The 27,927-nt window shown below is 49.1% G+C and overlaps 1 protein-coding gene across 3 annotated transcripts; it reads left to right on the top strand.

Annotated features, from left to right (window-relative positions):
- The first annotated feature begins 551 nt into the window (after positions 1-551).
- Positions 552-27,690, top strand: MOV10 (Mov10 RISC complex RNA helicase). 3 transcript variants are annotated; one of them, XM_059884564.1, is made up of 21 exons: positions 552-589; positions 679-910; positions 16,876-17,079; positions 17,362-17,597; positions 17,786-18,044; positions 19,355-19,489; positions 20,102-20,270; positions 21,218-21,372; positions 21,637-21,813; positions 21,922-22,069; positions 22,745-22,903; positions 23,155-23,258; positions 23,429-23,526; positions 23,619-23,835; positions 24,955-25,072; positions 25,283-25,474; positions 25,692-25,766; positions 26,628-26,753; positions 26,839-26,927; positions 27,302-27,423; positions 27,513-27,689. In XM_059884564.1, exons 2-21 carry the CDS (start codon positions 774-776, stop codon positions 27,602-27,604), a joined length of 3,012 nt encoding a protein of 1,003 aa, XP_059740547.1. In that variant the 5' UTR covers positions 552-589; positions 679-773; the 3' UTR covers positions 27,605-27,689. The 3 variants fall into 3 exon arrangements, with proteins under 3 accessions (XP_059740547.1, XP_059740548.1, NP_001069307.1); NM_001075839.1 differs by having other exon boundaries at positions 570-589; positions 709-910; positions 27,513-27,690; XM_059884565.1 differs by having other exon boundaries at positions 552-910; positions 16,876-17,049.
- The last annotated feature ends 237 nt before the right edge of the window (positions 27,691-27,927 follow it).

Raw genomic sequence — 27,927 nt, 5'->3', positions numbered from 1 at the left:
TAAGTGCCCAAATATGTGGCTTAAGGCTAGGGATCGCCAGCCTTTCCACATAACGAAGCCTTTGTGACAGAAAAAGTAATGAACTGTTCGTCCCGGCAAAGCTCCTTGTTCCTCCCTCCCACGCGTACACACCTTTATCAGAGACACTCGGTCTTCCCCCAAACTTCTTGGCTCTTACGCATTCCTCCCAGCGTCTGCGAGCCGGAGAAGGGAAAATGGGGGAGGGGGGCGTGCCTATTGCTTCCGTACTTGCCTATGTCCCAGGCTGTCTGGGGGAGGTGTTGGATGAGCTGCCCCAGTCCAGCTGCAGCCGACCCAGGTCCCAGTCCCTGCCCTTTGCTCCCCTGCTTTTCAATAAGTCGCGAAGCCCTGGGAGATGGGCGTGGGAGTTGTCCAAACTGAGGCTATGAAGTCCTCCCGGACTGTTCAGGGGGCCCCAGGCGATAGCCACGTTCAGATTCTGGCTGAAAGCCAGGGGAGGGAGCTTGGGGTAAGGGGAGGGCCCTGAGGGAGGGGTCAGACTCCTTAGCAAAGAGTTAATGGGAAGAGGGGGAGGGGATAGGACGAAGAGACCGAAGGGAAGGCTCAGGTAGGAAAAGAACCGTAGAGGGAAACCTGGTGGGGGGAGAAGGGATCCTGCCGGATCTGGGGTCGGAGTTGGGGCTTTCTCCCCTCCAGCACCCTCACCCTAAGACCGCCAACTTCCAGCCGCGGCGGCGAGTTTCAGTTTCATTTCTACGAACCCTCCTGCCTGGGCCGCAGTCGCCGCCGCGATGCCCAGTAAGTTCAGCTGCCGGCAGCTCCGGGAGACGGGCCAGAGATTCGAGAATTTCCTGGTCGATCGGGGACAGGACAGGGAGACAGATCGCGAGCGGCTGAGGACCATTTATAACCAGGACTTCAAGACCAGGTACGGGCCGGCCCACTCCCCGGCCCCGAAACGCGGGCCCAGCTTACCGCCGCTACCCCCGCGGCGGGGCCACTCTTCCCGCCCAGGGGCGCGGGAGAACGGCAGCTCCCCCAGTGGCTCCGGCGGGTCCCGGGGCCGCGCAGCGCCCCCTCCTGCGCGGTGCCCACGCCCCGCCCGCGCCGCCAGCGCCGCCAGCATCCCACCCGAGCTCTGCCCCTGCCGGGCCCCTGCGCCGAGTCCGGGCGGAGAACCTCCCCCACAGCCTGCTCCCCCGGCGGCGGCGCTGGACATGTCTGGGGGAGCCGGGTGCTGCGTCCACGCGCCGCCCGCGGGGGTTGGGGGCTGAGGGTGGTAAGCGCTCGGCGTGGGGGAAGGGAGCCCAGGCTTTGCAGAAGAGCGGGGAACCAGCTTCCTGCTGAGGGCTGCCCGCCCTGGCGCGAGCTTAGCGGGGACCTCCGCCCCTTCATTGAGGGGCTGCTTCCTCGGGGGTTCACTGTCCCAGAGAGCTGAAGAGACCCAGTGTAGGAGCCAGAGTCTCAGGGAGCTCGGGGAAGAAGGAAAGGGCACCAACTGCGTACGTACCAAACCTCCATTAGCACCTGTGGCTTCTCCATGGAGACCCGCGCGGGGGCCGGTCTCCTCGAGGCCCCTTCTCATCCTGTGGCTAAACGCTGTTTGGTCCTCCTTTCCTGTTCCCATTCAAGTGAAAAGCATAGAGACTTCTCCCTGTCAAACCACGGAATTGTGCTTCAAAAACACCTCTATCAACAGGCTGCAGTCTTGGGGTCTTGGGCCAAAGACCAAGAAATAATTTAACAGGGATAAATGTAAAGACTTAAATAAATACTGGGTGGTGGGAATTTAGGCTTACTAACAGACCTCTTGAAAAAAGATCTTGGTTTCAGTAGACCAAAAGGCGGGTATGGCTGCTTATAAGAGCCAAAGAAGTGTTAGACTGTGTTTTATAAAAGTGTGGTTTAGGGCGGGGGGCAGGAGGTAAGTGATTTTCCAGGTTTACCGGATCATTTCTGGAATATTGTTTTCAGTAATGACTGTCACGTTTTAAGAGGGACATTTAATGGGTTTGAGTAGCACCTGAAGGAGCAAAGACGCTGACCTGTTTTATGTCCCCACACTGTGCTGGGCACTGTGGGGAATATACTGATGGGAAAATACATAATGCCAGTGGAGCAGGAGAGGCTGTGATATACATACAGTATGCTGCAATAAATAGTAACATAGCATGAGGACTATAATACCGATAATAAGAAAAATGCTGGAGGAAAAATAAAGAGAACAATTACCATTGAGTCACATCATCAACACTGCACATCCATGAATTCACCTGTGTCCACAAAAATAGGTACAACGCGACTGAACAAAAGTCGACTACTTCTTTTGGCTCTGTTAAAGAGACTATCATTCTGATGCTTGTTTAAATGGTGAGGAAAGCTGTTCGAGACTATTGCAGTAGGTACGGGCTACAGTCTACGGGGTCGCAAAGAGTCGGCAGGACTGAGCGACTTCACTCACTCTCTCACTGCCATGGGAGGAGCTCTTTCTCAATCTCAAAACAGCAAAGACAGCTGGGATTTATAGCCAACACCGGAGTGAGGGGTTCTTGAATGAAGAATCACTCGGAGACAGCGTTAAGGGTTTGAGGGTGGGGCAAAGTTGAAGCCTAAGGCAGAAGAGGGTTGAGAGGGGCCTGACTGAAGTTTCTTCAAGGAGAGGCTTTGTCAGATAGCCACAAACAGGCATATAGGAAACCACATATACCATACATTATGAGTGAATCTAAGGGATTTCAAAAGTAATTTTTTTTAGTATGTACTTGTTTTTAGGCAAGTAAGATACAACTCCCCTGTAGTTATTAGGGAATTTGATAGAGAGGATGGCATTGACCTTGTCCTTTGCTTTGAAGGCTAGATAGCATTTTAGTACTTGGAGAAGGAGGAAAGGCTTCTATGTTGATTCATTCTTTTTGTGAAACCCAATCAAAGAAATGGAGAAATGTTGGCCTTGGAAAGAGAAAAAGTGGAGAGGACAAGGTAGTTATTGGTGAATATTTTAAAGACTGTCCTGAGGGGAAAGGATTATACTTTGGTGTCATTTCAGAAGGCAGAACTGGGTTCACTCAACATGGCCCCTCGGGGAATTCCTTGGTGACCTAATGGTTAGATTCCGGGCATTCACTGCACTTGCTTGGTTTCAGTCCCTGATTGGTTAAGTGAGATGCCGAAAACTGAGTGAATTAAGTGACATAGGCGGAAAGAAAAAAAAAAATACACCAAGTGGAAGAGATTTCTGTTCTGATTAGAGAGAACTTTCTTATGCTGTGACCTCACGGAAATTCATTGCTTCTTCTCTGGGCTCTCATTGCTCCTCCTTCGAAGCCTGATTATAGCTGGGTGACACCCTACCTTGTGTTAGAGCACGTCTCTCCACCAGACTGTAGAGCCTCTGAACACGGGGACAGGCCTTTCATCATGTTGGAGCCTTCCCTCAGTCTCCAGCGTGGAGCCTTGTATGTATTAGATGCTCAATAAATGCTTCCCAGAATCTAAAAGAATTAGTAAGTAGAGTTGATCTACAAGGGAAGAGGTTGTAGGGGGGCTATAGCAAGTTACCCTGTATCAGGAGTTTTGAGCGCTTCCCCCACTGAGAAGAATAGGTCCCTTCCAGCTATTAATCGGTTATTTTATAGTTTTATGAAGTACCCTGCTCTCAACTCTTATTAACTTTTCCCACCTCTTGTTATTCATTTGGCAAATATATTTAATAGGGGCTCTACCATTTGCCTGTGCCCTGCTTCCTGCCTCTAAAGAGTGTAGGCTAGTAGGGAGTGGCAGATGTGTAGATAAACATGACGTTCTGAGCTTCAGGAGCTAGGATCATGTTTCCATAGCTGGAGTTCAAATTCTGACTCTGCCACTTACTAGTTGCATTTGATTTTAACCACGTATCTAAATTTCCCTAACTGTTAAGTGTGTAAAATACTGCCTTTCTCTCAGTTGTGTGAGGCCAAAATAAAATATCATAGGTAAGGCATTTCCCCTGGTAACAGAGTGCATGGGCTTTGGAAGTGGCAGCTATCATTAACATTGCTGGTTAGGAGTCCGTTATGGAATAAGCACTGGCATCATGAGAAAGTTTCTGAGAGGAGATCATTCCTGCCTTGGGCAAGAGGCTCATTCTTTTATTTAACAAATATTGGCTGAATGCCGTCTATGAGCAAAACAAAACTGAATTGCTGTAGATACACAGAAGGAACTTAACTAGGAAGAAGGAGGCAATTAAAGACAAATACTTAAAAAAAAAAAAAAAACTTATTTAACTACTGTTCTGATAAGTGCTTGTGAGAAAAAGCCCAGGATGCCCAAGACTATGACTTGGAGACCTGACCGAGTCTAGGAACCAGAAGTTCCTGGAGAAAGTGATGTTTGAGCAGAATCTCGAATGATAAATGGAATTAGCAGATGTAAGACAAGGGGAGGGCAGTTCAGGCAGAGGAAGTAGCACCTCCAAGGCTGGAGGTGAACTCCTGTGAGCAGGTGACATGAGGTCAGAGGGAGGCCGGGGCTGGATTGGGTGGGCCATTGTAGGCCATGGGGAGGTGATGTGGGGTTTTTGTTTTTAATCTTAACAGAAATAGGAAAGCACAAAAAGTTGCAAAGTAGGACACTGAGAGAATCAGTGTTTTTAGAAAGATCATTCTGGACCTCTATCCACAGTGAAAGTTTACATTTTACTTTCAGTCACTTAGTAAGTTCAGTCGCTTGGTCATGTCCAACTCTTTGCAACCCCATGGACTGCAGCACGCCAGGCTTCCCTGTCGTTCACTATCTCCCAGAGTTTGTTCAAACTCATGTCCATTGAGTCGGTGATGCCATCCAACCACCTCATCCTTTGTCATCCCCTTCTCCTCCTGCTTTCAATCTTTCCCAGCATCAGGGTCTTTCCCAGTGAGTCAGCTCTTCACATCTGGTGGCCAAAGTATTGGAGCTTCAGCATCAGTCCTTCCAATGAATATTCAGGACTGATTTCCTTTAAGATTGACTGGTTGGACCTCCTTGCTGTCCAAGGGACTCTCTAGAGTCTTCTCCAACACCACAGTTCAAAAGCATTAATTCTTTGGCGCTCAGCTTTTATAGTCCAACTCTCACATCCATACATGACTACTGGCAAAACCATAGCTTTGACTAGATGGACCTTTGTTGGCACAGTAATGTCTCTGCTTTTTAATATAGGGTCTGGTATACACAGCTTTCACAGAACAGTATGTGTCCTTAAAACAAAGCTTGGCCTCATTCCCTAACTTCTGATATTTTTTATTCTAGTTTACTTCAGTTGTACAAAAGCCCTGGTCTGGTCTTTACCCATTGAGAGCTGCAATCCAGTTTGTAAAACATAGAACTAGAAGTCCCATTAAGATCACTTCTTAGGTAGCTAGTCAGACAAGAGCAGGTCCTGCCCCATTCTGGATAGGGCCATCTTTCCCCCTCCCCCCACACCTGGACACTGGTGACCAGAACACACCCAGACATCCTCCCTTTTTTCGTTAGGAACTGCTAAGTTTCCAGCCAGTTTCAGGACCAAGCAAGATGTCAGGAACACAGTAGGGCTTTTCAAACCACCATCACCAGTTGGCTCAGGTACACCAAGACCTAAGAGGTGACTCAGAGTAACCAGAGGCTCATTATGCTATCTTTATAATAAATCAGCATTGCAAGTTTTTGTACCTCCCCCTTGCCCCCATAGGTTTTGCCTGGGTGCTTATGGGTAAACACCTGCACATGAGAAAAGTTAAATAACCTAAAGCTGTCGATCAATTTGTCAGTCAGGTACCTCAGGACACCAGGAAGGACTTTCCACCCTTCTGTTAAAACCTACCTTGCCCTCAATGCGGGGCTGCTTCTGGTTCCCAGATAGCCGACTCTCCTCCCTTCTCAAGAGTATACTTTCGCTTCACCTAAAAACTCCTGCTGCTTGAAACTGCTTTGTCTCTCAGTTGAATTCTTTGCCTCAAGAGGACAAGAACTGAGGAATGGCTATTCTGCCAGTAACAATCTGATACTGTGTTTTGAAATACCATTCCTCAGGCTAGTAGGCTTTCCTGAACCAGGTCTAAAAAATTAGTCATCTTCCACCTAACAAACAACAGAGACCAGGGGCAGGGCGATACACACCCAGGATATCCAACTGTGGCAGAAAAGTCTGGAGGGGAGTGCGGTGGTACAATAGCTGGGGTGGCTGAGCTGCCATTTAGAATGGGTGTGGGGTGGGAACCTGTCCTTCAGTTTCTTCCCTAAAATGGAATGATAATAGTTGCTGCCTCAAAGGGTTGTTGTGAGGAGTAAATGAGATAATGCAAGGATTTTCTTAGAACAGCAGGTAGTAAGTGCTTAATAAATGTTTTCTGTTTCTGTTGATGTATCCTTTTTAATGGTGGAGCATTCAGGAGAGCCATATTAAAGGGTTAGATTTAGTCCTGTAGTCTGTGGAGTCAAGTTGGGGGAAATGATCTGATTTGTGTTTGCTGATAACTCCTGTGGACTCTATAGAGCTTCTCTGGTGGCTCAGATGGTAAAGAATCTGCTTGCAGTGCAGGAGACCCAGGCTTGATCCCTGGGTCATGAAGATACCCTGGAGAAGGGAATGGCAACCCACTTCAGTAAATGGCATGGACAGAGAAGTCTAGTGGGCTACAGTCCATGGAGTTGCAAAGGAGTTGACGTGACTGAGTGACTAACACTTTCACTTTCACTTCCTGCTGACTCTTAAAGGGATGGACCATTAGAGAGGTGTGGCGTCAGAAGCAGGAGGAACAGTTCATAGGGCTTGGGAAGATGATGAGATCATCAAGCCGTTCACAGAGGAAATATAAATGACTAATAAACAGAAGGAAAGATACTTGATTATGGTCGTGATCAGGGAAATGAAAATGTAAACAAAGTACCATTCATTTGAGCAAGCTTGGGGAGTTGGTGATGGACAGGGAGGCCTGGCATGCTACAATTCATGGGGTCGCAGAGTCGGACACAACTGAGCAACTGAACTGAACTATTCATTTGCTTATCAGATTGTCAAAAATTTAAAGGATTGAAGGTTTCTGGTGTTAGGGTCTAGGAAAGGGATTTTCTCGAATTCTTTTCAGTGAGAATGTAAGTTTGTACAACTTGTTTAAAGGACAATTTGGCAGAACTTATCAAAGTAAAGGGGGCTTCCCAGCCGTCTCAGTGGGAAAGAATCTGCTTGCCAATGCAGGAGCCACAGGAGACCCAACTCTGATGATGCCTGGGCTTGAAAGATCCTCTGGAGGAGGAAAGGGCAATCCACTCTAGTATTCTGACTTAGAAAATTCCATAGACAGAGGAGCCTGGCAGGCTACAGTCCATGGGATCCCAAAGAGACACAACTAAGCGACTAACAACATCAACAGTATTTCTTATGTGAATACAAATCTCAAGGACTTTGCTGGTGGTCCAGTGGTTGACCACAGTTTAAATGCAGGGGTGCACACACATCAAAGTAAAGCTTCTTCATTTTCTTTGACCCAGAGGGATGGTTATTGTAACATTTGAAATAGCCAAAAATTTTTGGCACCCTAGCTATCTATTGCTGAACAAATAGTTAAACCCATCACAATGCATTCATACTGTGCTATCCTCTGCCACCATTCAAAAGAACTAGGCGGCTTGGTAAAATGTTGTCATGGTGTCCATGGTGGTGAAAGAAGTCTGTTGCAGAATAGTATGTGTAGCACACAAAAAAATATGTGTACTTAAAAATATATATATTTTTTAATGCAAGAAAAAGAGCCTGGAGAAGTATACATCAAACAGTTAAAGTGAAAGTGTTAGTCGCTCAATCATGTCTGACTCTTTGCCACCCCATGGACAGTAGCTCGCCAGGCTCCTCTGTCCATGAATTCTCTGGGCAAGAATACTGGAGTGGGTAGCCATTCCCTTCTACAGAAGATCTTCCCGACCCAGGGACCGAAGCAAGGTCTCCCACGTTGCAAGCAGATTCTTTACTGTCAAACAGTTAAGCAGGTAGTTGAGAGTGAAAGAGTGGGAACCCTTAATGTTTTGTCAGGTAATGAAGGCAAAAGGAGAAGGGGGTGGCAAAGGATGAGATGATTAGATAGCATCGTCAACTCAATGGAACTGAATCTGAACAAACTCCAGGAGATAGTGAAGGATAGGGGATCCCGGCATGCTGCAATCCATAGGGTCTCAGAGTCAGACACAACTTTGAAACCAGCACGCAGGTACCTCTCATATCAGCATCCCACCTACATTGCCACATTTTGTTCCACACTAAGGTATCTCATATCAGTTAGGGTATTTTTGTTATTGTTTTATTTTAAAAGGATCATGTTATACACATTTTCCATCTCCTGATTTTCTTACTCGTCAATGCATCACGGAAATGACTCCTAATTGTCTGGTATATTCTTCTAATTGCATTATTGGGTTTTTTCCTCAACATCTAATTATGACAAATTTCAAACATAATGAAAAGTTGAAATAATGTGACATTTAACAACCATATACCCTTGTTACTGAACACAAATTGGTGTGCCCCACGCATATATGACGCCAAATAGACCAAACCGTCAGAGTCGGGAGCAGAGAAAGGGTTATTACAGGGCCAAGCAGTGAAAACAGGTGATTTAGGCAGCTCCCTGAGGGTTTTCTAGGAGAAATTGTTATAGGCAGAATTTGGAATGAGGGCTGCAGGGTGAGTGACTTTCTTCTGATTGGTTGGTGGTGAGGTAACTGGGTGGTGCTCCAGGAATATTGTGCTCTGCCTGAAATTACTGTCATCCACCTGGGTGGTGGCCTTAGTTCCTAGCAGGCAAAGCTATTGTTATGTGTATTCCTTGAGGAGGAAATAGGACCCTGCCCCAAGGCTGCACTATTGTTTCTAGACTGCACATCCCCCTTCCCCACCTTGTTTCCGTATTTCCCTCTGTTCCCCGATTAACAACTGTTTAAATCTGCCCCTTGGAATGCTGGGAAGGTCAAGGAGGCTGAATGAAGTCTATTTCTACAAAGCAGCAGCAAGGGACACAGATAGGCTTTTGTGCCCTGAAGGGCCCCCACAGGGTCATACTTTGTTTCACCTCACCTGGATTTCTTTCTTTTTTTTTTTTTTTTGAATTGCACTGAATTTTAATTGAAAACATTAAAACAGCCTAACTACTTATAATGAATTATAAAACTTTGATAGTTAAATTGTAGTATCATTTATGAAGCTTTAACCTTCATCATTTTGTAGACCTGAACCATTTCAGAGGAAGTTTGTGAAGACAAGGTCCAAACTATTTATAAATTAAAACACGGAGAAATGAAATAGAGGGAGAACAATATCTATACACAGCTGAGCATAAGTGTTTTTTAGCTCATGTTTTGTATAGGAAAAGGTAAGAACTAAAAAATGTAAAGTAATCCATTTTCAAAAATAGCTAGCTTTCAGTGACACCTTGCTGGTGTAACAGCCATAAGGAGCTATTCAGATCAGAAAAGTTGCTCAGTCGTGTCCGACTCTTTGCAACCCCATGAATCGCAGCACGCCAGTCCTCCCTGTCCATCACCAACTCCCAGAGTTCACTGAGACTCACGTCCATCGAATCAGTGATGCCATCCAGCCATCTCATCCTCTGTTGTCCCCTTCTCCTCCTGCCCCCAATCCCTCCCAGCATCAGAGTCTTTTCCAGTGAGTTAACTCTTTGCATGAGGTGACCAAAGTACTGGAGTTTCAGCTTTAGCATCATTCCTTCCAAAGAAATCCCAGGGCTGATGTCCTTCAGAATGGACTGGTTGGATCTCCTTGCAGTCCAAGGGACTCTCAAGAGTCTTCTCCAACACCACAGTTCAAAAGCATCCATTCTTCAGCGCTCAGCCTTCCTCACAGTCCAACTCTCACATCCATACATGACCACAGGAAAAACCATAGCCTTGACTAGATGGACCTTTGTTGGCAAAGTAATGTCTCTGCTTTTGAATATGCTATCTAGGTTGGTCATAAGGAGCTATTAGCCATATAAAACTGGAAAGTTGGCAAACAAAGGGAAGGTGGGATGCCTAGGATTTTTCACCCGGGGTTCATTCTATTGGTGAATTCAAAACATAAGGGTTTCACACAGGCTCACCCTATTGGTGAATTCAAAACATAAAAAAAAACGGAAAGAGGTGCACAGGAAAGGAGGAAACAAGACGTCAGGGAGGGGCCGGCCCATAGAGGAAAACAAACCTAGGCGACTTCCAGGAAGATGGTTCACTGCATAGTACTCCAGTGAGGAACTGGGAGAGGGGCTTGCATGCTAGGATAACTTGCTTTGTGTAAGGACTGTGGGTGTGCCTGCCCATCAGACACCTGATTTTGCAAGACCACAAAGCTTCGCTTTCCGCTATACCTCATGTCTCCAAGTCCATTCTTGAGTTTGGGCTGGTGAGCATGTTCCTCACAAAAAACAATTTAGCTCATGTCACACAAAACAAAAGCAGGTGCAGTAGTAAAAACTGAGTCATGAAAATCCCAGTCAATTACTTTTAGCACACCTCTTTTCTTTCCCCTGGTTTCTTCTATGCTTGAGTCTTGAACAGGTATCCACTTGATGGGGTGCTGGCGATATATAGGCCACGGAGGAAGTTTCCGCAAATCCGGCCATAACTATGTAGACATTCCGCCCTAACTGTTCAGCCAGGTACCCGTAGATAAATCCAATTATTGCGGAAACAAAGAAAATTCCCTCGAACATCTGTTCGGCTAGCTTCTGGCCTTTGTAATCCATTTGCAGAGGCAGCAAGCACGAAGGCAGGTGGCAGAGTGAGGGCAGCCAAGACGCAGGGACAGTAGGGTCCGAGGTCAGCTTCTGAGCACAGCTCTGCGGGCCTGCAGATCAGGGCGTTGCAATGGCCACTCATCTAGATTTCTTAATTAATATTTGACACATGCCTGCCATCCATCTGTCTTGCTATATTTATCTTGCACCATGTGGGCATGTGAGGATCTTAGTCCCTTGACCAGGGGTGAACTAGTGCCCCCTGCAGTGAAATTGTGGAGTCTTAACCACTGAACCAACAGGGATGTCCCCATCTAGCTATCTTAATTTTTTTGATGCATTTCATAATAAGTTACAAATACCCGTGAACACTTCAGCGTGATTGTTGTTATTACAACTATTGATCTAAGAGTTAAAAATTTGTTTACAGTGGGGTTTTTTTTGGACCACTCTGCACAGCTTGTGGGATCTTAGTGCCCAGATCAGGGACTGAACCCACTCCGTACGTAGGCAGTAAGGAGGCAAAATCCTAACCACTGGACAGCCAGGGAGTTCACATGTTTACCTTCTTTTTTTTTTTTTTAAAGTAAAATTTACCTACCGTGAAATAGACAAGATTTCAAGTGTCCCATTCTGTGAGTTTTAATGAATCCATATACCTGTGTGCAACACCCTATCAAGATATAAAACATAACATCACCCCAAAAAGTTCCTTCATCTCCTGTCCTATTTAGTCCTCACCTTTACCCACCCAGTGTCCACTGCTCTGATTCTTTTTTTTTTTTTTTTGAGATACTATCTATTCTAGAACTTTATTTAATGGAATCAGGTAGTATGTACTCTCTTATGTAAGGCATCTCTTGTTCGGCATAACGTGTTTGATATTCACGCGTGTTCTGTGTATCAGTGGTTTCTTTTTACCACCAATATTTTACTACCAATTCTTTCGGTATTCTTTTACCACCAATATTTCTTATGGGCTTTCCTGGTGGCTCAGTGGTAAAGAATTAGCCTGCCAAACAGGAGACTTGAGTTCAATCCATGGGTCAGGAAGTTCCCCTGGAGAAGGAAATGGCTGGGTCAGCACGGCAACCCACTCCAGTATTCTTGCCTGGAGAATCCCCATGGACAGAGGAGTCTGGCAGGCTACAGTCCATGAGGTTGCAAAGAGTCGGACTTAGCAACTAAACAACAACAACAGTATATCTTATATGAATATAAATCACAGGGACTTACCTGGCAGTCCAGTGGTTAAGACTCCACGCTTGCAATGCAAAGAAAGGGCTTGGGTTAGATCCTTGGTCCAGGAATTAAGATCCCACATGCAGCTCGCTTGGCCAAGGTGGGGGGAAAAAATATGTGTATATATGCACACATGCATGCTAAGTCACTTCCATCATGTCTAACTCTTGGTGACCCTATGGACTGTATAGCCTGCCAGGCTCCTTTGTCCATGGGATTGTCCAGGCAAGAATACTGGAGTGGGTTGCTGTGCTGATCCAGGGATTAAACCCATAGCTCATACATTGTGGCATATTCTTTACCGCTAAGCCAACATGGAAGCGTGTGTGTGTGTGTGTGTGTGTGTGTGTGTGTGTATAGCGGTTTTATTCAAAATAGCCCCAAACTGAAAACGATGACCTTGAAACCCTGATCTACATACATGTACTGGAGACTGTGATCTTGGGCAGATTGCTTAACCTCTGTTTTGGTAGTTGGCCACAAAGTCTTTTTTAAACTGGTCTTCTGGTGTGACCTTGCCTGCTGTTGGACTGTACAAGTTTGGACAATACATATAACCTGACACTTGATGTTCCAGGCCATCACACAGCATTGCTGGCAGCCAGAGGTTCAGTGTTTGCATTGTTAACCTGTTTCGTCTATAAAATAACAGTCTGGAATTGCTTGATACTTTTTTCACCCATTCTCCCGCAAGTCTTTATTGGATAAATACCAGTGGTAGGTCTACACGATATGTTATAGTCATGTTATATTTTTTATGAATTTTTATTTCATGAACAATATAATAATATTTTTATTAAAAAATCAGAGTATTATGTTTGGCTTTACAAGAAACCATCAAACCTTTTTCTAAAGTGATTGTACCATTTTATAGTCCATCCAACAATGCACGAGCATTCTGGTGTTTTTGTATCCTTGTCAACATTTGGTGTTGACAACCTTTTACATTTAGTCTTTCAAATGGATGTGATGCATTCTTTTAAATAGCTGTCTGATATTCTGTAGTACGAGTGTTTATAGCTTATTCAGCTATCTCCCTATGGATGGACATTTGTTTTCAATTCTTGGCCAATGTGAAGGACTTTACAATAGGCCTCCTTGCACATATGTTCTTATATGTTGGTATGTTTCTTTTCCATGGATACATTCCCATGAGTTAAAGGATACCTCCATATCAAATGTTAGGAGATGTTGCAGGATGTTTTCCAAATGGTTGTAATAGTTCCACTTTCTACCAGCAATGTATGAGAGTTTTCTTTCCCACATAGTAATACATGTTGTGACTGTTTTCTTTTTTGTCAGTCTCATGGAAACAAAATGGTACTTCATTTTTACTTTAATTTGCATTTCTCTATTTTTGGAGAATCTTTTCTTACCCCTGAGTCGTCGGAGTTTGCTCTTTAAGTTGAATATTCTGTTATTCTATTGAATTGTTCATCTTTTTTCCCCTTGAAATCCAAATGACTAGATGTTTAATGCAAGAATTGGTGCTTTTTTTCAACAATATGTACTAAGTTTGTGATTTAAAAAAATTTTTTTTTTTTTTAATTTTTATGGATGTCACGTTAAACCAAGTGAACTTGGATAGTGGTAATAGACATGAAGAATAATTTGAAAGCTATTAATACTTAGGTGGTAGTACCTTTCTCCTAGAAGAGGGCATGGCAACCCACTCCAGTATTCTTGCCTGGAGGATCCCTTGGAGAGAGGAGCCTGGCAGGCTACAGTCCGTGGGGTTGCAAAGAGTCCGACATCTAAAGTGACTTAGCACACAGGCATAGCACCTATCACAGAAGCTGCAAAGCTTGCAGAGTTCCTCCTGCTCATGTGTCAATGCAGAAGCTTCCAAAGATGGAAGCTTTCACCTTAAAATTGTACTTTTGGGCTTCTAAAAGCCAGATCTGGCCATCTTGGGCCTGGTAACCTCTTTCTAGAGATAAGTAGCGTTTCCTCTTTTTAGACAGGATTTGTGCTCCTGGGTTTGCTCAGTCCCCTCAGGGTCCTGTTTTTTCTCTACCACTAAGCGGAGAGCTCCAGGGTGTTTCAGGGCACATGAGCTTTTGTTTGTTTAGACTTGTTTAGTCCCTTAGTCGCATCTGACTCTTCTGTGACCCCATGGACTGTGACCCACCAGACTCCTCTGTCCACAGGATTTTCCAGGCAAGAATACTGGAGGGGGTTGCCGTTTCATTCAGGGGATCTTTCCAACCCAGGGATCAAACCCGTGTTTCCTGCATTGCCTCTGGTTTCTTTACCACTGAGCCACCAGGGAAGCCCCTGGTTAGAGTAGTAGATTATAGAATATTCACGTAAAAAGGATATGGGTAATCCTTCTTATACTAATGACTCAAAAGTAGGACCTGAGATGGCTGCAGGTATCAAAGATACCTGTGGAGTCTGGCATCTGTGGCATTTGAGTGTGTGCCGATTCATGGAACTTAGTGACTCACTGACCAAGGGGCCCTGATGAAAGTTACCAGGGTTGATTTCAATCCCTTTGCCTCAGCCCCTCAGCAGCAGTTGAGCCCGATACCTGATTGTGAGCCTTCCTCCTGATTCTCTTCCCTCTCCAGGAGCTTCCTGCTCTGTTTTCTATCCCTCCCTGGGTTGTGCTGACCTCAGTGGTTCTTAGACGACTCACTCCCTGAGAAGATCCTGAACACTTCCATAGTTGTAAATACTATTGACGTCTCCCTATTTTTAGGGTCTGCTTTGACTTTGGCCTGAGTTCTTAGCTTTTGATTCATGGAGCTAGCTGCCTGTGGACCATGGGGATCTCAGACTGACCATGTCCAGATCCATATGTCCCTCCAGCCTCTTCCTCCTCCTGTGTCTCCCTCCTATCTCAGGAATAGTCCCTGAAGCCAAGCCACTGCTTTTGGTATTGTCCTTGACTCCTCCCTCTTCCCAGCCTACATTTGCTCTCCTGTCCGAAACCAAAATCTGCTAATTTTTTATTCTAAATATCAGATCTGTCTCTTCTTCCATCCTGACCACTGCCTTGTTCAGACCCTTGTCAACTTTGAATTGGACGGTTGCAATGGCCTTCTTCTAACTGGTCTCCCTGCCTACAGTCTTGCCTCCAGCAAATCCATCCTCCATTCCTGATGCCTGGGTGATCTGAAATGCAAATATGATCTTGCCACTCCCCTGCTTAAAACCCACCAACATGGGGTGGTTGTGTAACCACAGTGTAGCCTCTGGTGCAGGCTGGAAGTAAGTTACTACTCTTAACTACTACTGCTGCTACTAGTACTACTATTACTACTAATAGGATACTAATAATAGTAGCTAACATTTCTTGAGCATTTTCTATTGTGTTTTCACATGATTTACTATCTTTTTAAGACAAATGAGAGCCAATTCAAAGTTTTCTGAATGGTGTCACTCACTTGCATGGGGGGAGGGAGAGGGGCAGAGTTATAGGCAGGGGGCACCAGGAAAATGTCCTTAACCTTAACTGATCTTATTTAATGCTGGTGAGTGACCATGCTGGTTGAGCCTTAATAGTTCAACAGAGATGGCCATGGTTCCTAGGAACTAGGATTTGCTTTCATTCCCCTCAAAGCATGGAGGGAGGGTGGTCAGCTGTCCAGAGCGTGAATGTGTCTATGACGTGTCACATGTGGCGTTGTCCTCTGGCCCTTAAGTGCCAGTAAAGGAGGAGAGCTGCTGGCCTTCAGGGTCAGGTGCAGGCTTCATGGCTTGGCGTGCAAAACTATGCGAGACCTGGTCCCTGCCCACCTCTGCTGCCTCCTGCCAATCCCTCCTTGCACTCTTCACTCTAGTACAACCAGACTGGATGTGATACTAATCATAGTGCACCTTACTGAGATCTTATGTGCCAAGCACTGGGTTAAGTGGACACCACAGTGTCTGTGTCTCCTGTGATCCACGCAACCACCCCGGGAGACAAGTCTGCTGTTACCCCATTTTATAGAGGAGCAAAGTGAGGCTCTGCGAGGTACAATGACCCAAGGTGACCCAGCTAGTGTCAGAGTGGGTGGTCCCCCCAGCTCCCCCCACTCGCGCCCCCACACTTCGGTTCACACTCTGTGCTCCGTCCTGCACTTGAATGACACCCATTCATCCTTCAGGACTCAGTTCTGACGCTGTTTCCTGGGGAAGCCGCCAAGTCTGAGCTCCTCCCCTCTGAGCTCCAGGCAGGGGCTGGAATTAATGTGTTCCCTCCGTGCTCCTCAAGGCCTCTTTGAACCCCCAGCATCTAGCACAGTGTCTGGCACATAACAGGTCTCTGTAAGTGTTTGTCAAGTTGACTAAACTGAATTCCAGGCACTGAACCTTGGGATTATTGTCCTTCTGACCACTTTTCCCTGTCTTCACCTTCTCTAGGCCCAAACAAGCTATTTGATCTCTGGAGAGGATCCTTTCCCTTCCTGCTTGGGTTCTACCTGCACCCTCTGACTTCGGGGGGACACTGCTGTCTGATCAGCCACCTTGCCCACACACCCTGGACACCTGCACTCTCTGCCCCCTCACTCCTCACCAGCGGGCTGGACCTGGGATCCACTCCCCACCACCACCCTACCAATCAGCTTCTTCGGCTTCCCCCTCTGCCTTAACTCTTTCTGCTTCAGTGTTTATATCTTTTCTGTCCCAAATTGCCCCCACCCTGCCCCAGGTCTTCATTTTTTACTCTCTCTTCCCTTAGTCCTCCATCTCAACAGCCCACCATTGGACTTTTCTCCTCAGAAGTGCAACGTCCACCACCTGCTGCTTATTTAAAACAATCATATTTAGTCTTGGGGAGGGTCCCCTTGCCTTCCCTGAAAACATTAAGAAGTCCTGCCGTCCCGGCCTGAGTCTCTGTCCCCAGCCCCATCCTGTCCCGCACAGAGTGGCTCTCAGACGCCCTCCCCAGCTTGCCGCCCCCTGGCCCTCACTCCCCAGTCTCCTCTGCTCCCGGCAGCTTTGGGACCCCTGCCCCTGGCTTCTCCTCCATGCTGTATGGAATGAAGATTGCCAATCTGGCCTACGTCACCAAGACCCGAGTCAGGTTCTTCGGGCTCGACCGCTGGGCCGACGTGTGGTTCCCAGAAAAGAGGAGAATGAAGCCGGGGTTGGAAATGAGCAAACACCACAGGTCACTGCTAGCCACTATCTTTCATGACAGGTGTGCTTGTGTGTGACGGGGTGTGCAAGAGGGGCCTGGGCGTGTGGGAAACCGTGTGACTGGGGCTTGCCTCGGCTTGGCGGGGGTGGGGTAGGGGCTCCCTCCTGCAAGAACTGAGGGGAGGGCAGGGAAGGAGCTAATTGGCCTGAGTTGGGAGGTGGGTTTCCTGAGCATAGCTGGCACTTGGCCATCCTCCCCATTCTATGACTTTCCCGAGGGCAACCCCCAGTCCTGTCTGCTCCTGCCCCAGTCCTGCCTGCCCTTGACTCCCGCTCTCCCCAGGGCTGAGTATATGCATGGGAAACATGGGGTGAATGTGGAGGTCCAGGGGCCCCATGAAGCCCGAGATGGACAGCTCCTTATCCGCCTGGATTTGAACCGCAAGGAGGTGCTGACCCTCAGGCTTCGGAATGGAGGAACCCAGCCTGTCACCCTCACCCACCTCTTCCCATTCTGCCGGACCCCCCAGTTTTCCTTCTGCAATGGAGACCGGGAGCTGCCCTGCCTCCTGGGCCCAGGTGAGTGGGTTCTCAAAGAGCCTCTGGTGGCCAGAGGCCTGCCCTAGGAGGGTCTGTTGCTTCAGGAATGTGCTGTTGCAGGCTGGTGGGGCTTGCCTTGGGGTAGGGGCTATCTGGGGGATGTCAGGGTTGGGATGCTCCTGGGCAGATCCCTCCCCAACCCGACTCACTCAGCTGCCTTCTCCTAGGTGAATGCTATGAGCTCCATGTTCACTGTAAGACCAGCTTTGTGGGCTACTTCCCAGCCACAGTGCTCTGGGAGCTGCTGGGCCCTGGAGAGCCAGGCTCAGAAGGAGCTGGCACTTTCTACATCGCCCGCTTCTTAGCCGCTGTGGCCCACAGTCCCCTGGCAGCACAGCTGAAACCCACGACTCCCTTCAAGCGGACCCAGGTCTCTCGAAACCCTGTGGTGACCAGGCGGATAGAGGAAGGAGAGAGACCCGACCGGTAAGTCCTCCGTCCAGCCCAGTCCAGGCTGGTGGAGGGGGGGGTCCCTCCCCACATCACCATGTGGGCCCCTTTCCTAACGGTGAGTTCTTCACTCCTCCAGACCTCAGAGACCTTTTCTGTCTAAGAAGAAAAGCAGATATGAGGACAGTGTGGAAAAGTTTCAAGTATTTTTGACTGTATGAAGGATTATCAGGCAGCTGGGGTGGTCATGTTTCTCTCTCTCTCCCTCTCCCTCTCCCCCTCCCCATCATAACAGCTTTATTGAAACAGCTTGCATACTATACAATTTATTCCTTTAAAGTGTACAATCTGTGGTTTCTTTAGCATATTCACAGTTAGGCCCTACCATCATCACAATCCATTTTGGAACACTTCATCACCCCCAAAAGGAGCCCATACCCTTTAGTTATCACCCGTTTTGCCCCCCGGCCCCTCTGCCCCCTCGCCTCCTAGCCCTCACCAACCACTCTTGTACTTTCTATAGATTTCCCTCTTCTGGACATGTCATATGAATGGAATCATATGTGTAGACATCTCTTTTTAATATGTCCAGGCGTTCACAAAATACTGAGCTATAAAAGCAAACTGTGAGACCACTGTGCTCTTTCTGCTGAAAATACATGTATAGGGGAATTCCCTGCGGGTCCAGTGGTTAGAACTTCAAGCTTTCACTGCAGGGGGCACAAGTTCTATCCCTCATAGGGAACTGAGATCCCACAAACCATGCAGCGCAGCCAAGAAGTTAATTAATTAATTGGCTAATTAATTTAAAATATATTTGTATAATACATATTGACAAAGAAAAATGTCTGGAAGGCTGCATATCAAAAAGTTAACAGTGGTTATCCCTGGATGGTGAGCATGTTGTTTATTTACCCATTTATTTGTTAATTACCTCTTTTCTGATTTTTTTTCTCTAATGAACATGTATTATTTATATATGTATATAGATAACTTCACAGCTTGTGGGATCCTAGTTCCCCAACCAGGGATCAAAGACAGACCCCCCTCTGCCATGGAAGTGTGGGGTCCTAACCACTGGACTGCCAGGGAATTCCATATATTATTATTATTATTATTTTTAATGCTTTCAAGTATCATGCTTTCTAAAAATGAAAATGGTCCAGCCTTGGCATGAGCAGCCTTATGAGACAGTGAGTCCTCTCTTCTAGGGCAAAGGCTACTGACCCCTTTCAACAATAGTATTGAAGCAGGGCTTTGTGCCTCCCCCAGGGAAGGGCCTTCTCAGTCTCTGAAGGTGAAGGGTCTCTGTGTTTGTAATGGCTTTTCTTGTTCCCCTCCTGCAGTGCTAAGAACTATGACCTGGAGTTCAGTTTGCCACTGGGAACATACTATCCACCTCCCCGCCTCAGACAGCTGCTTCCCGTCCTTCTTCGGGGAACAAGTATTTTCACTGCCCCAAAGGAGATTGCTGAGATCAAGTAAGTACCATCCTTCTGCACCCTTCACACTGCTTTATATGTTTCTTCTCTGCTCACTTCTTGCTTCTGCCCCATGCCTCTGTCCTCAGCCTTCCATGCTCAGTTCATTCATCCCCTGACTGGCCAACACACCATGTGCCAGGCTGCATTCAAGGTGAATCACTCACATGATGGCCCTGACATTGTAGTTGCATTTCTCATCTTATCTTATGTAGTGATGAGTACTATGAAGAACTAACTAAAGTTAAAGCAGGGTAAAGGATGGGCTGTGCTGTTTTGCAGAGGACAGCTAGTCCTGGCCTCTTCGAGGAGGTGATATTTGAGCGGAGAGTGACATTTGAATGAAGTGAGGGTGTAAGTCATGGGAGGATCTTTGAGAGAGGGTGTTTCCAGCTCCAGGATCCACAATGCAGGTCTGAGGTTGGCGGGCAGGGACTCCCTTCTTAGAGGCCTCTGACCCCCATCTGCTTCTCTGCTCTTCTAGTCTTCCCTGATTCCTGACGTTTTCATAGTCTCAGGGCTGCAGAGGGAGAGGTGCTCCGGGACATAGGGTTTGCCTGACCCATCCTGTTCCTATCCTTCCCCTCCCACCTCCCCACCCGTCACTGCCAGGGCCCAGCTTCAGACAACCCTGAAGTGGAGGAACTACGAGGTGAAGCTCCGGCTGCTGCTGCACTTGGAGGAGCTGCAGATGGAGCACGACATCCGGCACTATGACCTGGAGTCGGTGCCCATGACCTGGGACCCCATAGATCGGAACCCCCGTCTGCTCACGTTGGAGGTCAGGGCTTGGATTGGTAGTAGGGAGAATGGACTCAAGTTAGCCAACCCACAGACTGTGGGCAGAACAAAAGGATAATGATGCTGTTCCTGTCCCAGAGGGCTCAGCAAGGAGCAGAGTAGGGATCTGGGCCCCCCAAAAGAGGCGTCAGAGCAGGGTAATAGAGAACACAGGGGTTTTAGCCCAGACTTTGCTCTGTGACCTTGGGCAAGTCTCTCGTTATCTCTGGGCCTTAGTTCGCTCACCTGAAAAGCATGGAGCTGAACTAGATGATTCGTGTTCTTTTTTGTTTATCTGTTTGGGGTTTTTTGGCTGCACTGGATCTTCATTGCAGCATGCAGGCTTAGTTGCCCTGCAGCATGTGGGATCCTCGTTCCCCCCACTGGGGATGGAACCCAAGTCCCCTGCATTGGAAAGTGGATTCTTAACCACTAGACCACCAGGGAAGTCTGGAAGGTAATTCTTAGAGACCTCGCCAGCTCTTAGATGTTGAATGTGTATACATAAGTCCAGAATTGCACATGAGGACGGATTCCTGCACCCATTTGCTGAGAAAGGCACCAAGTGAGAAGAGACAGCAAGTGAGGATGATCAGGGAAATTTTCCTGCAGAAACTGAGTTTTGAACAAGATTTTAAAGGCAGAGTAGAAACTGAACTGGCCAAGAGGGCAGCTGGACTTACTGGGAACCTGACCCCGGGGTCTTGAAATCGTGCCCTGGAGGGTTGCCAGGACTCCTGGACTCAGCATCTCTGAGCAGCTTGGGCAAACTTGTCCCTTCCCCATCTCCCCTGACTCTTGCCCTGTCTGGTGGAAGAGGAAAGAAGCAAAGCTCCCTGAGCCCCAGGGTAGAGGTGGCTCATCAGACCTTGTGTTTCAGGAGGGGGTCTTAGTGGGCCCTCCACTGGTCGTCTCGGGCTAGAAGCTTGCTGGTGCTTTGCTTCCTAGGTTCCTGGGGTGGCCGAGAGCCGCCCCTCAGTGCTGCGGGGGGACCACCTATTTGCCCTTTTGTCCTCCGAGACACATCACGAGGACCCCGTCACCTACAAGGGCTTTGTGCACAAGGTGGAATTGGACCGGGTCAAGCTGAGTTTTTCCACCAGGTAGGTGTTGGAACCCTGAGCTGTAGGAACATCTACAGATGGCCCAAAGGCCAAGGGAGGAGGGTGTTTCTCCCGAGAGTGAGTGGGACCCCAGGGACAGAGCAGGCAGCAGGGGACCCTTAGGTACCTCAGCAGCTTCCTCTCCTAGAGGATTGCTTACAGGTGTGGGAAAGCGAGTGGGGTTGGGGTAGATGGAAAGAGTCCTGGCCTTTTATTGCCCACCCCTCCTTACTGGAATGCTTCCCCCTCTCTCCCTTCCCAAAGCCTCCTGAGCCGCTTTGTGGATGGGCTGACTTTCAAGGTGAACTTCACTTTCAACCGCCAGCCCCTGCGGGTGCAGCACCGTGCCCTGGAGCTGACGGGGCGCTGGCCACTTGAGCCCATGCTCTTCCCTGTGGCCTCTCGTGGAGTCCCACTGCTGCCCTCGGATGTGAAGCTCAAGTGAGACTGTGGGCAGGGGATCCAGGGCCACTTGAAGTATGGGTGTAGGGGATGCGGTCAGGGAGGCTTCTAGGACTCGACAACATCGTGTTTGTGGCACTCTGCCAGGCTGTACGACCGGAGTCTGGAGTCAAACCCGGAGCAGCTGCAGGCCATGAAGCACATCGTTATGGGCACCACCCGCCCCGCCCCCTACATCATCTTTGGGCCTCCGGGGACAGGCAAGACTGTCACCCTAGTGGAAGCCATCAAGCAGGTGGGGCCTGAGCCTGTGGCCTATAGTCTATGGCCTACACTCTGAGTCCCCCTGGAACCAAGCAGCTGTCCCCAGGTTCCACTTCCTTCCAGCTCCCCAAACACACGCCCCTGAGCTGGCACCAAGGGCCAGTGTGGCTTTGAGCACTGTGTGCGCGTTGAGTATTGCACGACTCCACGTTGCAGTTCATGTCTGTCATGGTTGTTGTGTTCAGTCGCTCAGTCACGTAGGACTCTGTGACCCCATGGACTGAAGCACGCCAAGCTTCCCTGTCCTTAACCATCTTCCAGAGCTTGCTCAAATTTGTGTCCATTGGTCAGTGATGCCATCCAAGCATCTCATCCTCTGTCGTCCCCTTCTCGTGCCTTCTGTCTTTCCCAGCATCAGGGTCTTTTCCAATGAGTCAGCTCTTCGCCTCAGGTGGCCAAAGTGTTGGAGCTTCAGCACCAGTCATGGTAGCCTTTTATATTTACTGCAGCAGTTTTCTAGCATAAAGTCCTGTTTGGACTGCAGTGGGCTGGGGATCAGAACTTGCCTTTTTAGTCACTCCCTCCCCTAGCAATGGGAGAGAGATGCCACACTGCGCCAGCCTGAGTCACAACCACACTTCTCTGCACCACCCCTCCACCGGGAGACCAGAAGCTGCTTCCCACACTGTGTTTATCCCCACCCCAGGTGGTGAAGCACTTGCCCAAAGCCCACATCCTGGCCTGCGCTCCGTCCAACTCAGGGGCTGACCTCCTCTGTCAGCGCCTCCGGGTCCACTTACCCAGCTCCATCTACCGCCTCCTGGCCCCCAGCAGGGATATCCACCTGGTCCCTGAGGACATCAAGGTACCTAGGGAAGGCAAGCGGCTGAGGGACAGTGGGTGCTGCTCTGGGTAAACACTAGGGTCAGGAAACTAGGAGACCCTCATTCTGAGATACTCACTGTGTGACCTTGGGTGGGTCAGGTGCCCTCTCTGGGCTTTAGTTGTGTGTAAAGTGAGAGAAAGTAAATAAAATTGCCTGGGGGCCCCGGAGCCAGAGTGAGGATGAAATTGGCAGTGAAGCCAAGCTGACTCCTTTCCCTGCCCAACTCTCAGCCCTGTTGTAACTGGGATGCAAAGAAGGGGGATTTTGTATTTCCTTCCAAGAAGAAGCTGCAGGAATATCGCGTCTTAATTACCACGCTCATCACTGCCAGCAGGTGGGAAGTGTGTGTGTGTGTACATCTCTTAATGTTGTGTTAGTAAAGAGGTGGCAGGCTGGGGAAATGGGGAAGGATGGTTCCTGGGGAGTTGGGGGGAGGGCCGGCCTAGGTGAGCATTCAGGTTTGACAGTCTGGGTGTGACCCCTGCCTGGCCTGACACCTCCCAGGTTGGTCTCAGCCCAGTTTCCCATCGATCACTTCACACACATCTTCATCGACGAGGCTGGCCATGCCATGGAGCCAGAGAGCCTGGTGGCCATAGCAGGTGAGGGGTTTGAGGGGGCTGCAAGTATGCCCCACATGTCGTCAGAGAGGTCCCACCACATACCTTTCTCCCCATCACTCCCCACTTTCCAGGGTTGATGGAAGTCAAAGAAGCAGACAACCCAGGAGGGCAGCTGGTGCTGGCAGGAGACCCTCGGCAGTTGGGGCCTGTGCTGCGTTGCCCGCTGACCCAGAAGCATGGGCTGGGGTACTCACTGCTGGAGCGGCTGCTCACCTTCAACGCCCTATACAAGAAGGGCCCGGATGGCTATAATCCCCAGTTCATAACCAAGCTACTGCGCAACTACAGGTACCCCACACCCTCCGCCGGCCCAGCTGTAGCCTCCATCCCACAGTCCTGTTGCTCAGAGACTATACAGTGCAGAAAGACTGTAAACTGGAAGGTCTCCTCTGCGGTCCCGTCACTGCTGTTTGTAGATAGTGTGACTTAGCAAGTGCCCTCACTCTAGAGCAGTTTGCCTATTTGTATATCAGGGCATGGTCAGTGGTTCCCAGACACTGGAATATGTCTGAGGCAGGTCCCAGGTGAAGTTTCTAGGCAATCCAAGGATAAATGAGAATAATACAGACAATTAATGATTATTCAAGTTAAAGAGCTGTATACTTTTTTTAGTCAGTGAGTTTTGCATCTGAAATGCTCAGTTGGGTTCCTAGGTGAGTCCACTAAGAATCTTTAGTTCCTTAGATGAGTCCACTAAGAATGCAAATAAATGTTAGCTATTGTGTTAGTACTGCTTGTATTTTGGGAATTTTTTTTTTTTTTAGTTCTACCAGTTTATTGCTACCAACCCATCTCCCTCTGCCCTCATGCACACATGCTCAGTCATGTAACCCCATGGAGTGCAGCCCGCCAGGCTCCTCTGTCCATGGACTTTTCCAAGCAAGAATACTGGAGTGGGTTGCCATTTCCTCCTCCATATTTTTTTATTTAAACACATTATCTCATCCAGTAATGGTGATAGTCAGTGATACATGTTTTTGTATTATCCTTCCTTGGCAAAGTTGAGACTTGAGAATGGGTCCCTAATTTCTTGGTGTTTTCTTTTAAATTTGAAATCTGTGGATTGGATGCTTTCTGGAGCCACATTTGGTTCTGCTTTCTGTGGTTAAATGTGTATGTGTTAGTCGCTCAGTCATGTCCGACTCTTTGTGACCCCATGAGCTGTAGCCCACCAGGCTCCACTCTCTGTGGGATTCCCCAGGCAAGAATACTGGAGTGGGTTGCCATTTCATGCTCCACGGTATCTTCCCGACCCAGGAATTGAACCCAGGTCTCCTAGTGCCCAGTTGCAAAAGCTGTAACTGAATGAGTCTACTATGCAGTGGGCAGGACAGGATGGTGTCTGAGTAGGTGGAGGGGAGCCTACCCCTGTCTGGTCTTGCTCTTCCTTCCTCCTCCTCCTCCTAGGTCTCACCCCACCATCTTGGACGTTCCTAACCGGCTGTATTATGATGGGGAGCTGCAGGCCTGTGCGGATGTCGTTGACCGAGAGCGCTTCTGCCGCTGGGAGGGTCTGCCTCGACAGGTGAGGCTGAGAAGGGCTGGGGCTCAGGCTCCCCCGACCTGTACCCCAGCTCCCTCTTACTGAGGGTCTGGGTAGCAGGAGTCTCTGAGTGGAAGCCACAAGCCCTGCCCTTAGTTACCTGGGATCCCCCATTCCCTGGAAGGGTTTGGGGGTGGAAGGGAAGGGAATCTGGGAGGTCCAACTGAACGTTTCCCCTAACCCTGTGTCTAGGACTTTCCCATCATCTTTCACGGTGTAATGGGCAAGGATGAGCGTGAGGGCAACAGCCCGTCCTTCTTCAACCCAGAAGAGGCTGCCACAGTGACTTCCTACCTGAAGCAGCTCCTGGCCCCCTCCTCCAAGAAGGGCAAAGCCCGTCTGAGCCCCCGAAGTGTGGGCGTCATCTCCCCATACCGGAAGCAGGTCAGGCCCTCAGTTCCCATCAAGGGAACATTCCCATACCTAGCCAGACCGCTAGGCAGAGGCTCCAGCTCAGGCCTCTCTGCCGGCCCCATATCTCAGAAGAGCTCAGAGGTCAGTTGTACCTCCTCTTTGCCCCCCAGCTCCCTGGCCTCCTGCCTGGCTCCCTCTTGTGCTGGGGTAATGGCAGGAGAGAAAGGCACCTGTCCCCATCTTCCAGGTGGAAAAAATCCGTTATTGCATCACCAAACTTGACAAGCAGCTTCGGGGACTAGACGACATCAAGGACTTGAAGGTGACCCTCACCACTGTTTCACACTCCCTCCCTGACTTCTGTTTCCCTCGATCCCCCACTTCCAGACACCTCCTTGGGTCCCTGCCCTACTGTTCCTGGGACAGCCCCAGCCCCTGCCCCACCCTCGCTGCCTGAGACGGACTTGGGCTTTCCCCTGGCTTCTCACTGCTGGAGATCCCAAGTTGTAGGTCTGGGCTGGGGCCAGGAAGCCTGTGTGTTTAGCAATTACCCCGAAGGATTCTTAGGATCAGGCTGACTTAAAGTCTCTACCCTAAGGATAAAGTCCAGTCTCCCAAGCCAGCCCGACCTGTCCTGTGATGATGTCCCCACTCACCTCTCCCACCCTGAGTCAGTTGACAGCTAGCTCCACTCTTTCTCAGATAAGAATCACCTGGAGAGCTTTTAGTGCTGCCAGGGCCAGGGTTCCACCCAACCAATTAACACAGCTATCTGGGGGCAGAGCCAGGGCAGCTGTTCTTTTATGGCTCCTCAGGTGATCTGCGATCTGCGCAGCCAGGGTTGAAAATGGGTACTTTAGGAGTTAGAGGCCTCTCCGGTGGAAATTCTGATTCAGGTGGTCTGGGTTAGGGCCTAGAGTTACTTAAACAAGTACTGAGTGATTATCTTCAGGAAAGTCTGAAAAACTCTGCCGAGTTAGTATTCTTTGGAATCCTGTTTTCTTTCCTTAGAAGCCTTTCCAGTTCCCACCACTTTAACTGGATTCACTTTTCAGGTTTCAGCTAGCGTAGTGTAGTCCTGTCCTCTTTCCTGGCTGCCTCCACTGTCCTCAGGCTCTGGTAGGCGGGGCTGGTTCCTGGGTCCCCTGCTGAGTGCCTCCGGCCCTGCTTCCCTCCCCTCTAGGTGGGCTCTGTGGAAGAGTTTCAAGGCCAGGAACGCAGCGTCATCCTCATCTCCACCGTTCGGAGCAGCCAGAGCTTTGTGCAGCTGGATCTGGACTTTAACCTGGGTTTCCTCAAGAACCCCAAGGTTGGAGGGCTGGTGGGCTGGTGGGCACTCCTCCTTCCAGGGTGCCCTTCCCTTCTGTGACCCCCCCACCACCTCTTCTCACCAGAGGTTCAATGTGGCAGTGACCCGGGCCAAGGCTTTGCTCATCGTGGTGGGCAACCCGCTCCTGCTGGGCCACGACCCCGACTGGAAAGTGTGAGCATCCCACCCTCCGTCCCTTTTGATGGCTACAAGCCTTGTTCAGTCACTAAGTTGTGTCCGACTCTTTGAGATCCCCTGGACGGCAGCACACCAGGCTTCCCTGTCCTTCACTATTTCCCAGTCTGCTCAAACTCCTGTCCACTGAGTCAGTAACCCACCCCCTAGCCTAGGAGAGCTGTAGTTTTATGAAGCACCCTTGGGGCTCAGGTAATCTTCCTTCTGTTTTATCTTAACATCTCCATTTGCCAAGGTTAAGCAACTTGCCCCCAGGCATAGGCCGGTATGCAGGACCCAGGCTGGGCATCCAGCTTCTGCAGGCACTCGGCCAGCCCTGTGCAGCTGTGTATGAATGCTCCTGTACCCCACAGATTCCTGGAGTTCTGTAAAGAAAACGGGGGGTATACTGGGTGCCCCTTCCCTGCCAAACTGGACCTGCAGCAGGGGCAGAACTTACTCCAAGGTCTGAGCAAACTCAGCCCCTCTACCTCAGGTATGGCTGGGCCAGGGTGGGCCAGAAGGGGGGCAGTGCTGAGGGAGGAGGTAAGTGACTAAGACAAAGCTCACCCCCTCTCTTTCTAGGACTCAAAAGTCACGACTACCTCCCCCAGGAGCGGGAGGGTGAAGAGGGCCTGTCCCTGCAAGTGGAGCCGGAGTGGAGGAATGAGCTCTGAGGACCGCCCACCTGACCCTGTAGGCTGCTAACAATTGGGGGAAGGGGGAGGAAGTACCACTGAAAAAAAAAAAATGTTATTCTTTGCCAAAGTCTCTTGTCTCCTCAGCCAGGCCCCAGCTTTCTAAACTCCCAAGATGACCCCAGAGGGGAAGGTGGAACTGTCACACCCTGCCCAAGGCCAAACCCACCCCACCCCCCTTCCAGGGGAGGAAAGCCAGTGGGAGGTGACAGAAGCCACCCACAGGCTTCTAAGTTTAGCCTGTTCTCCAGACCACTCCCCTCACCCGCCTCCAAGGCCCAGAGCCAGGAATGACTTCATCC

This window comes from Bos taurus, chromosome 3 (assembly GCF_002263795.3).
Source record: "Bos taurus isolate L1 Dominette 01449 registration number 42190680 breed Hereford chromosome 3, ARS-UCD2.0, whole genome shotgun sequence".
NCBI lineage: Eukaryota > Metazoa > Chordata > Mammalia > Artiodactyla > Bovidae > Bos > Bos taurus.
The sequence above is the reverse complement of the archived record's forward strand: the minus strand, read 5'-3'. Positions and strand labels throughout refer to the sequence as shown.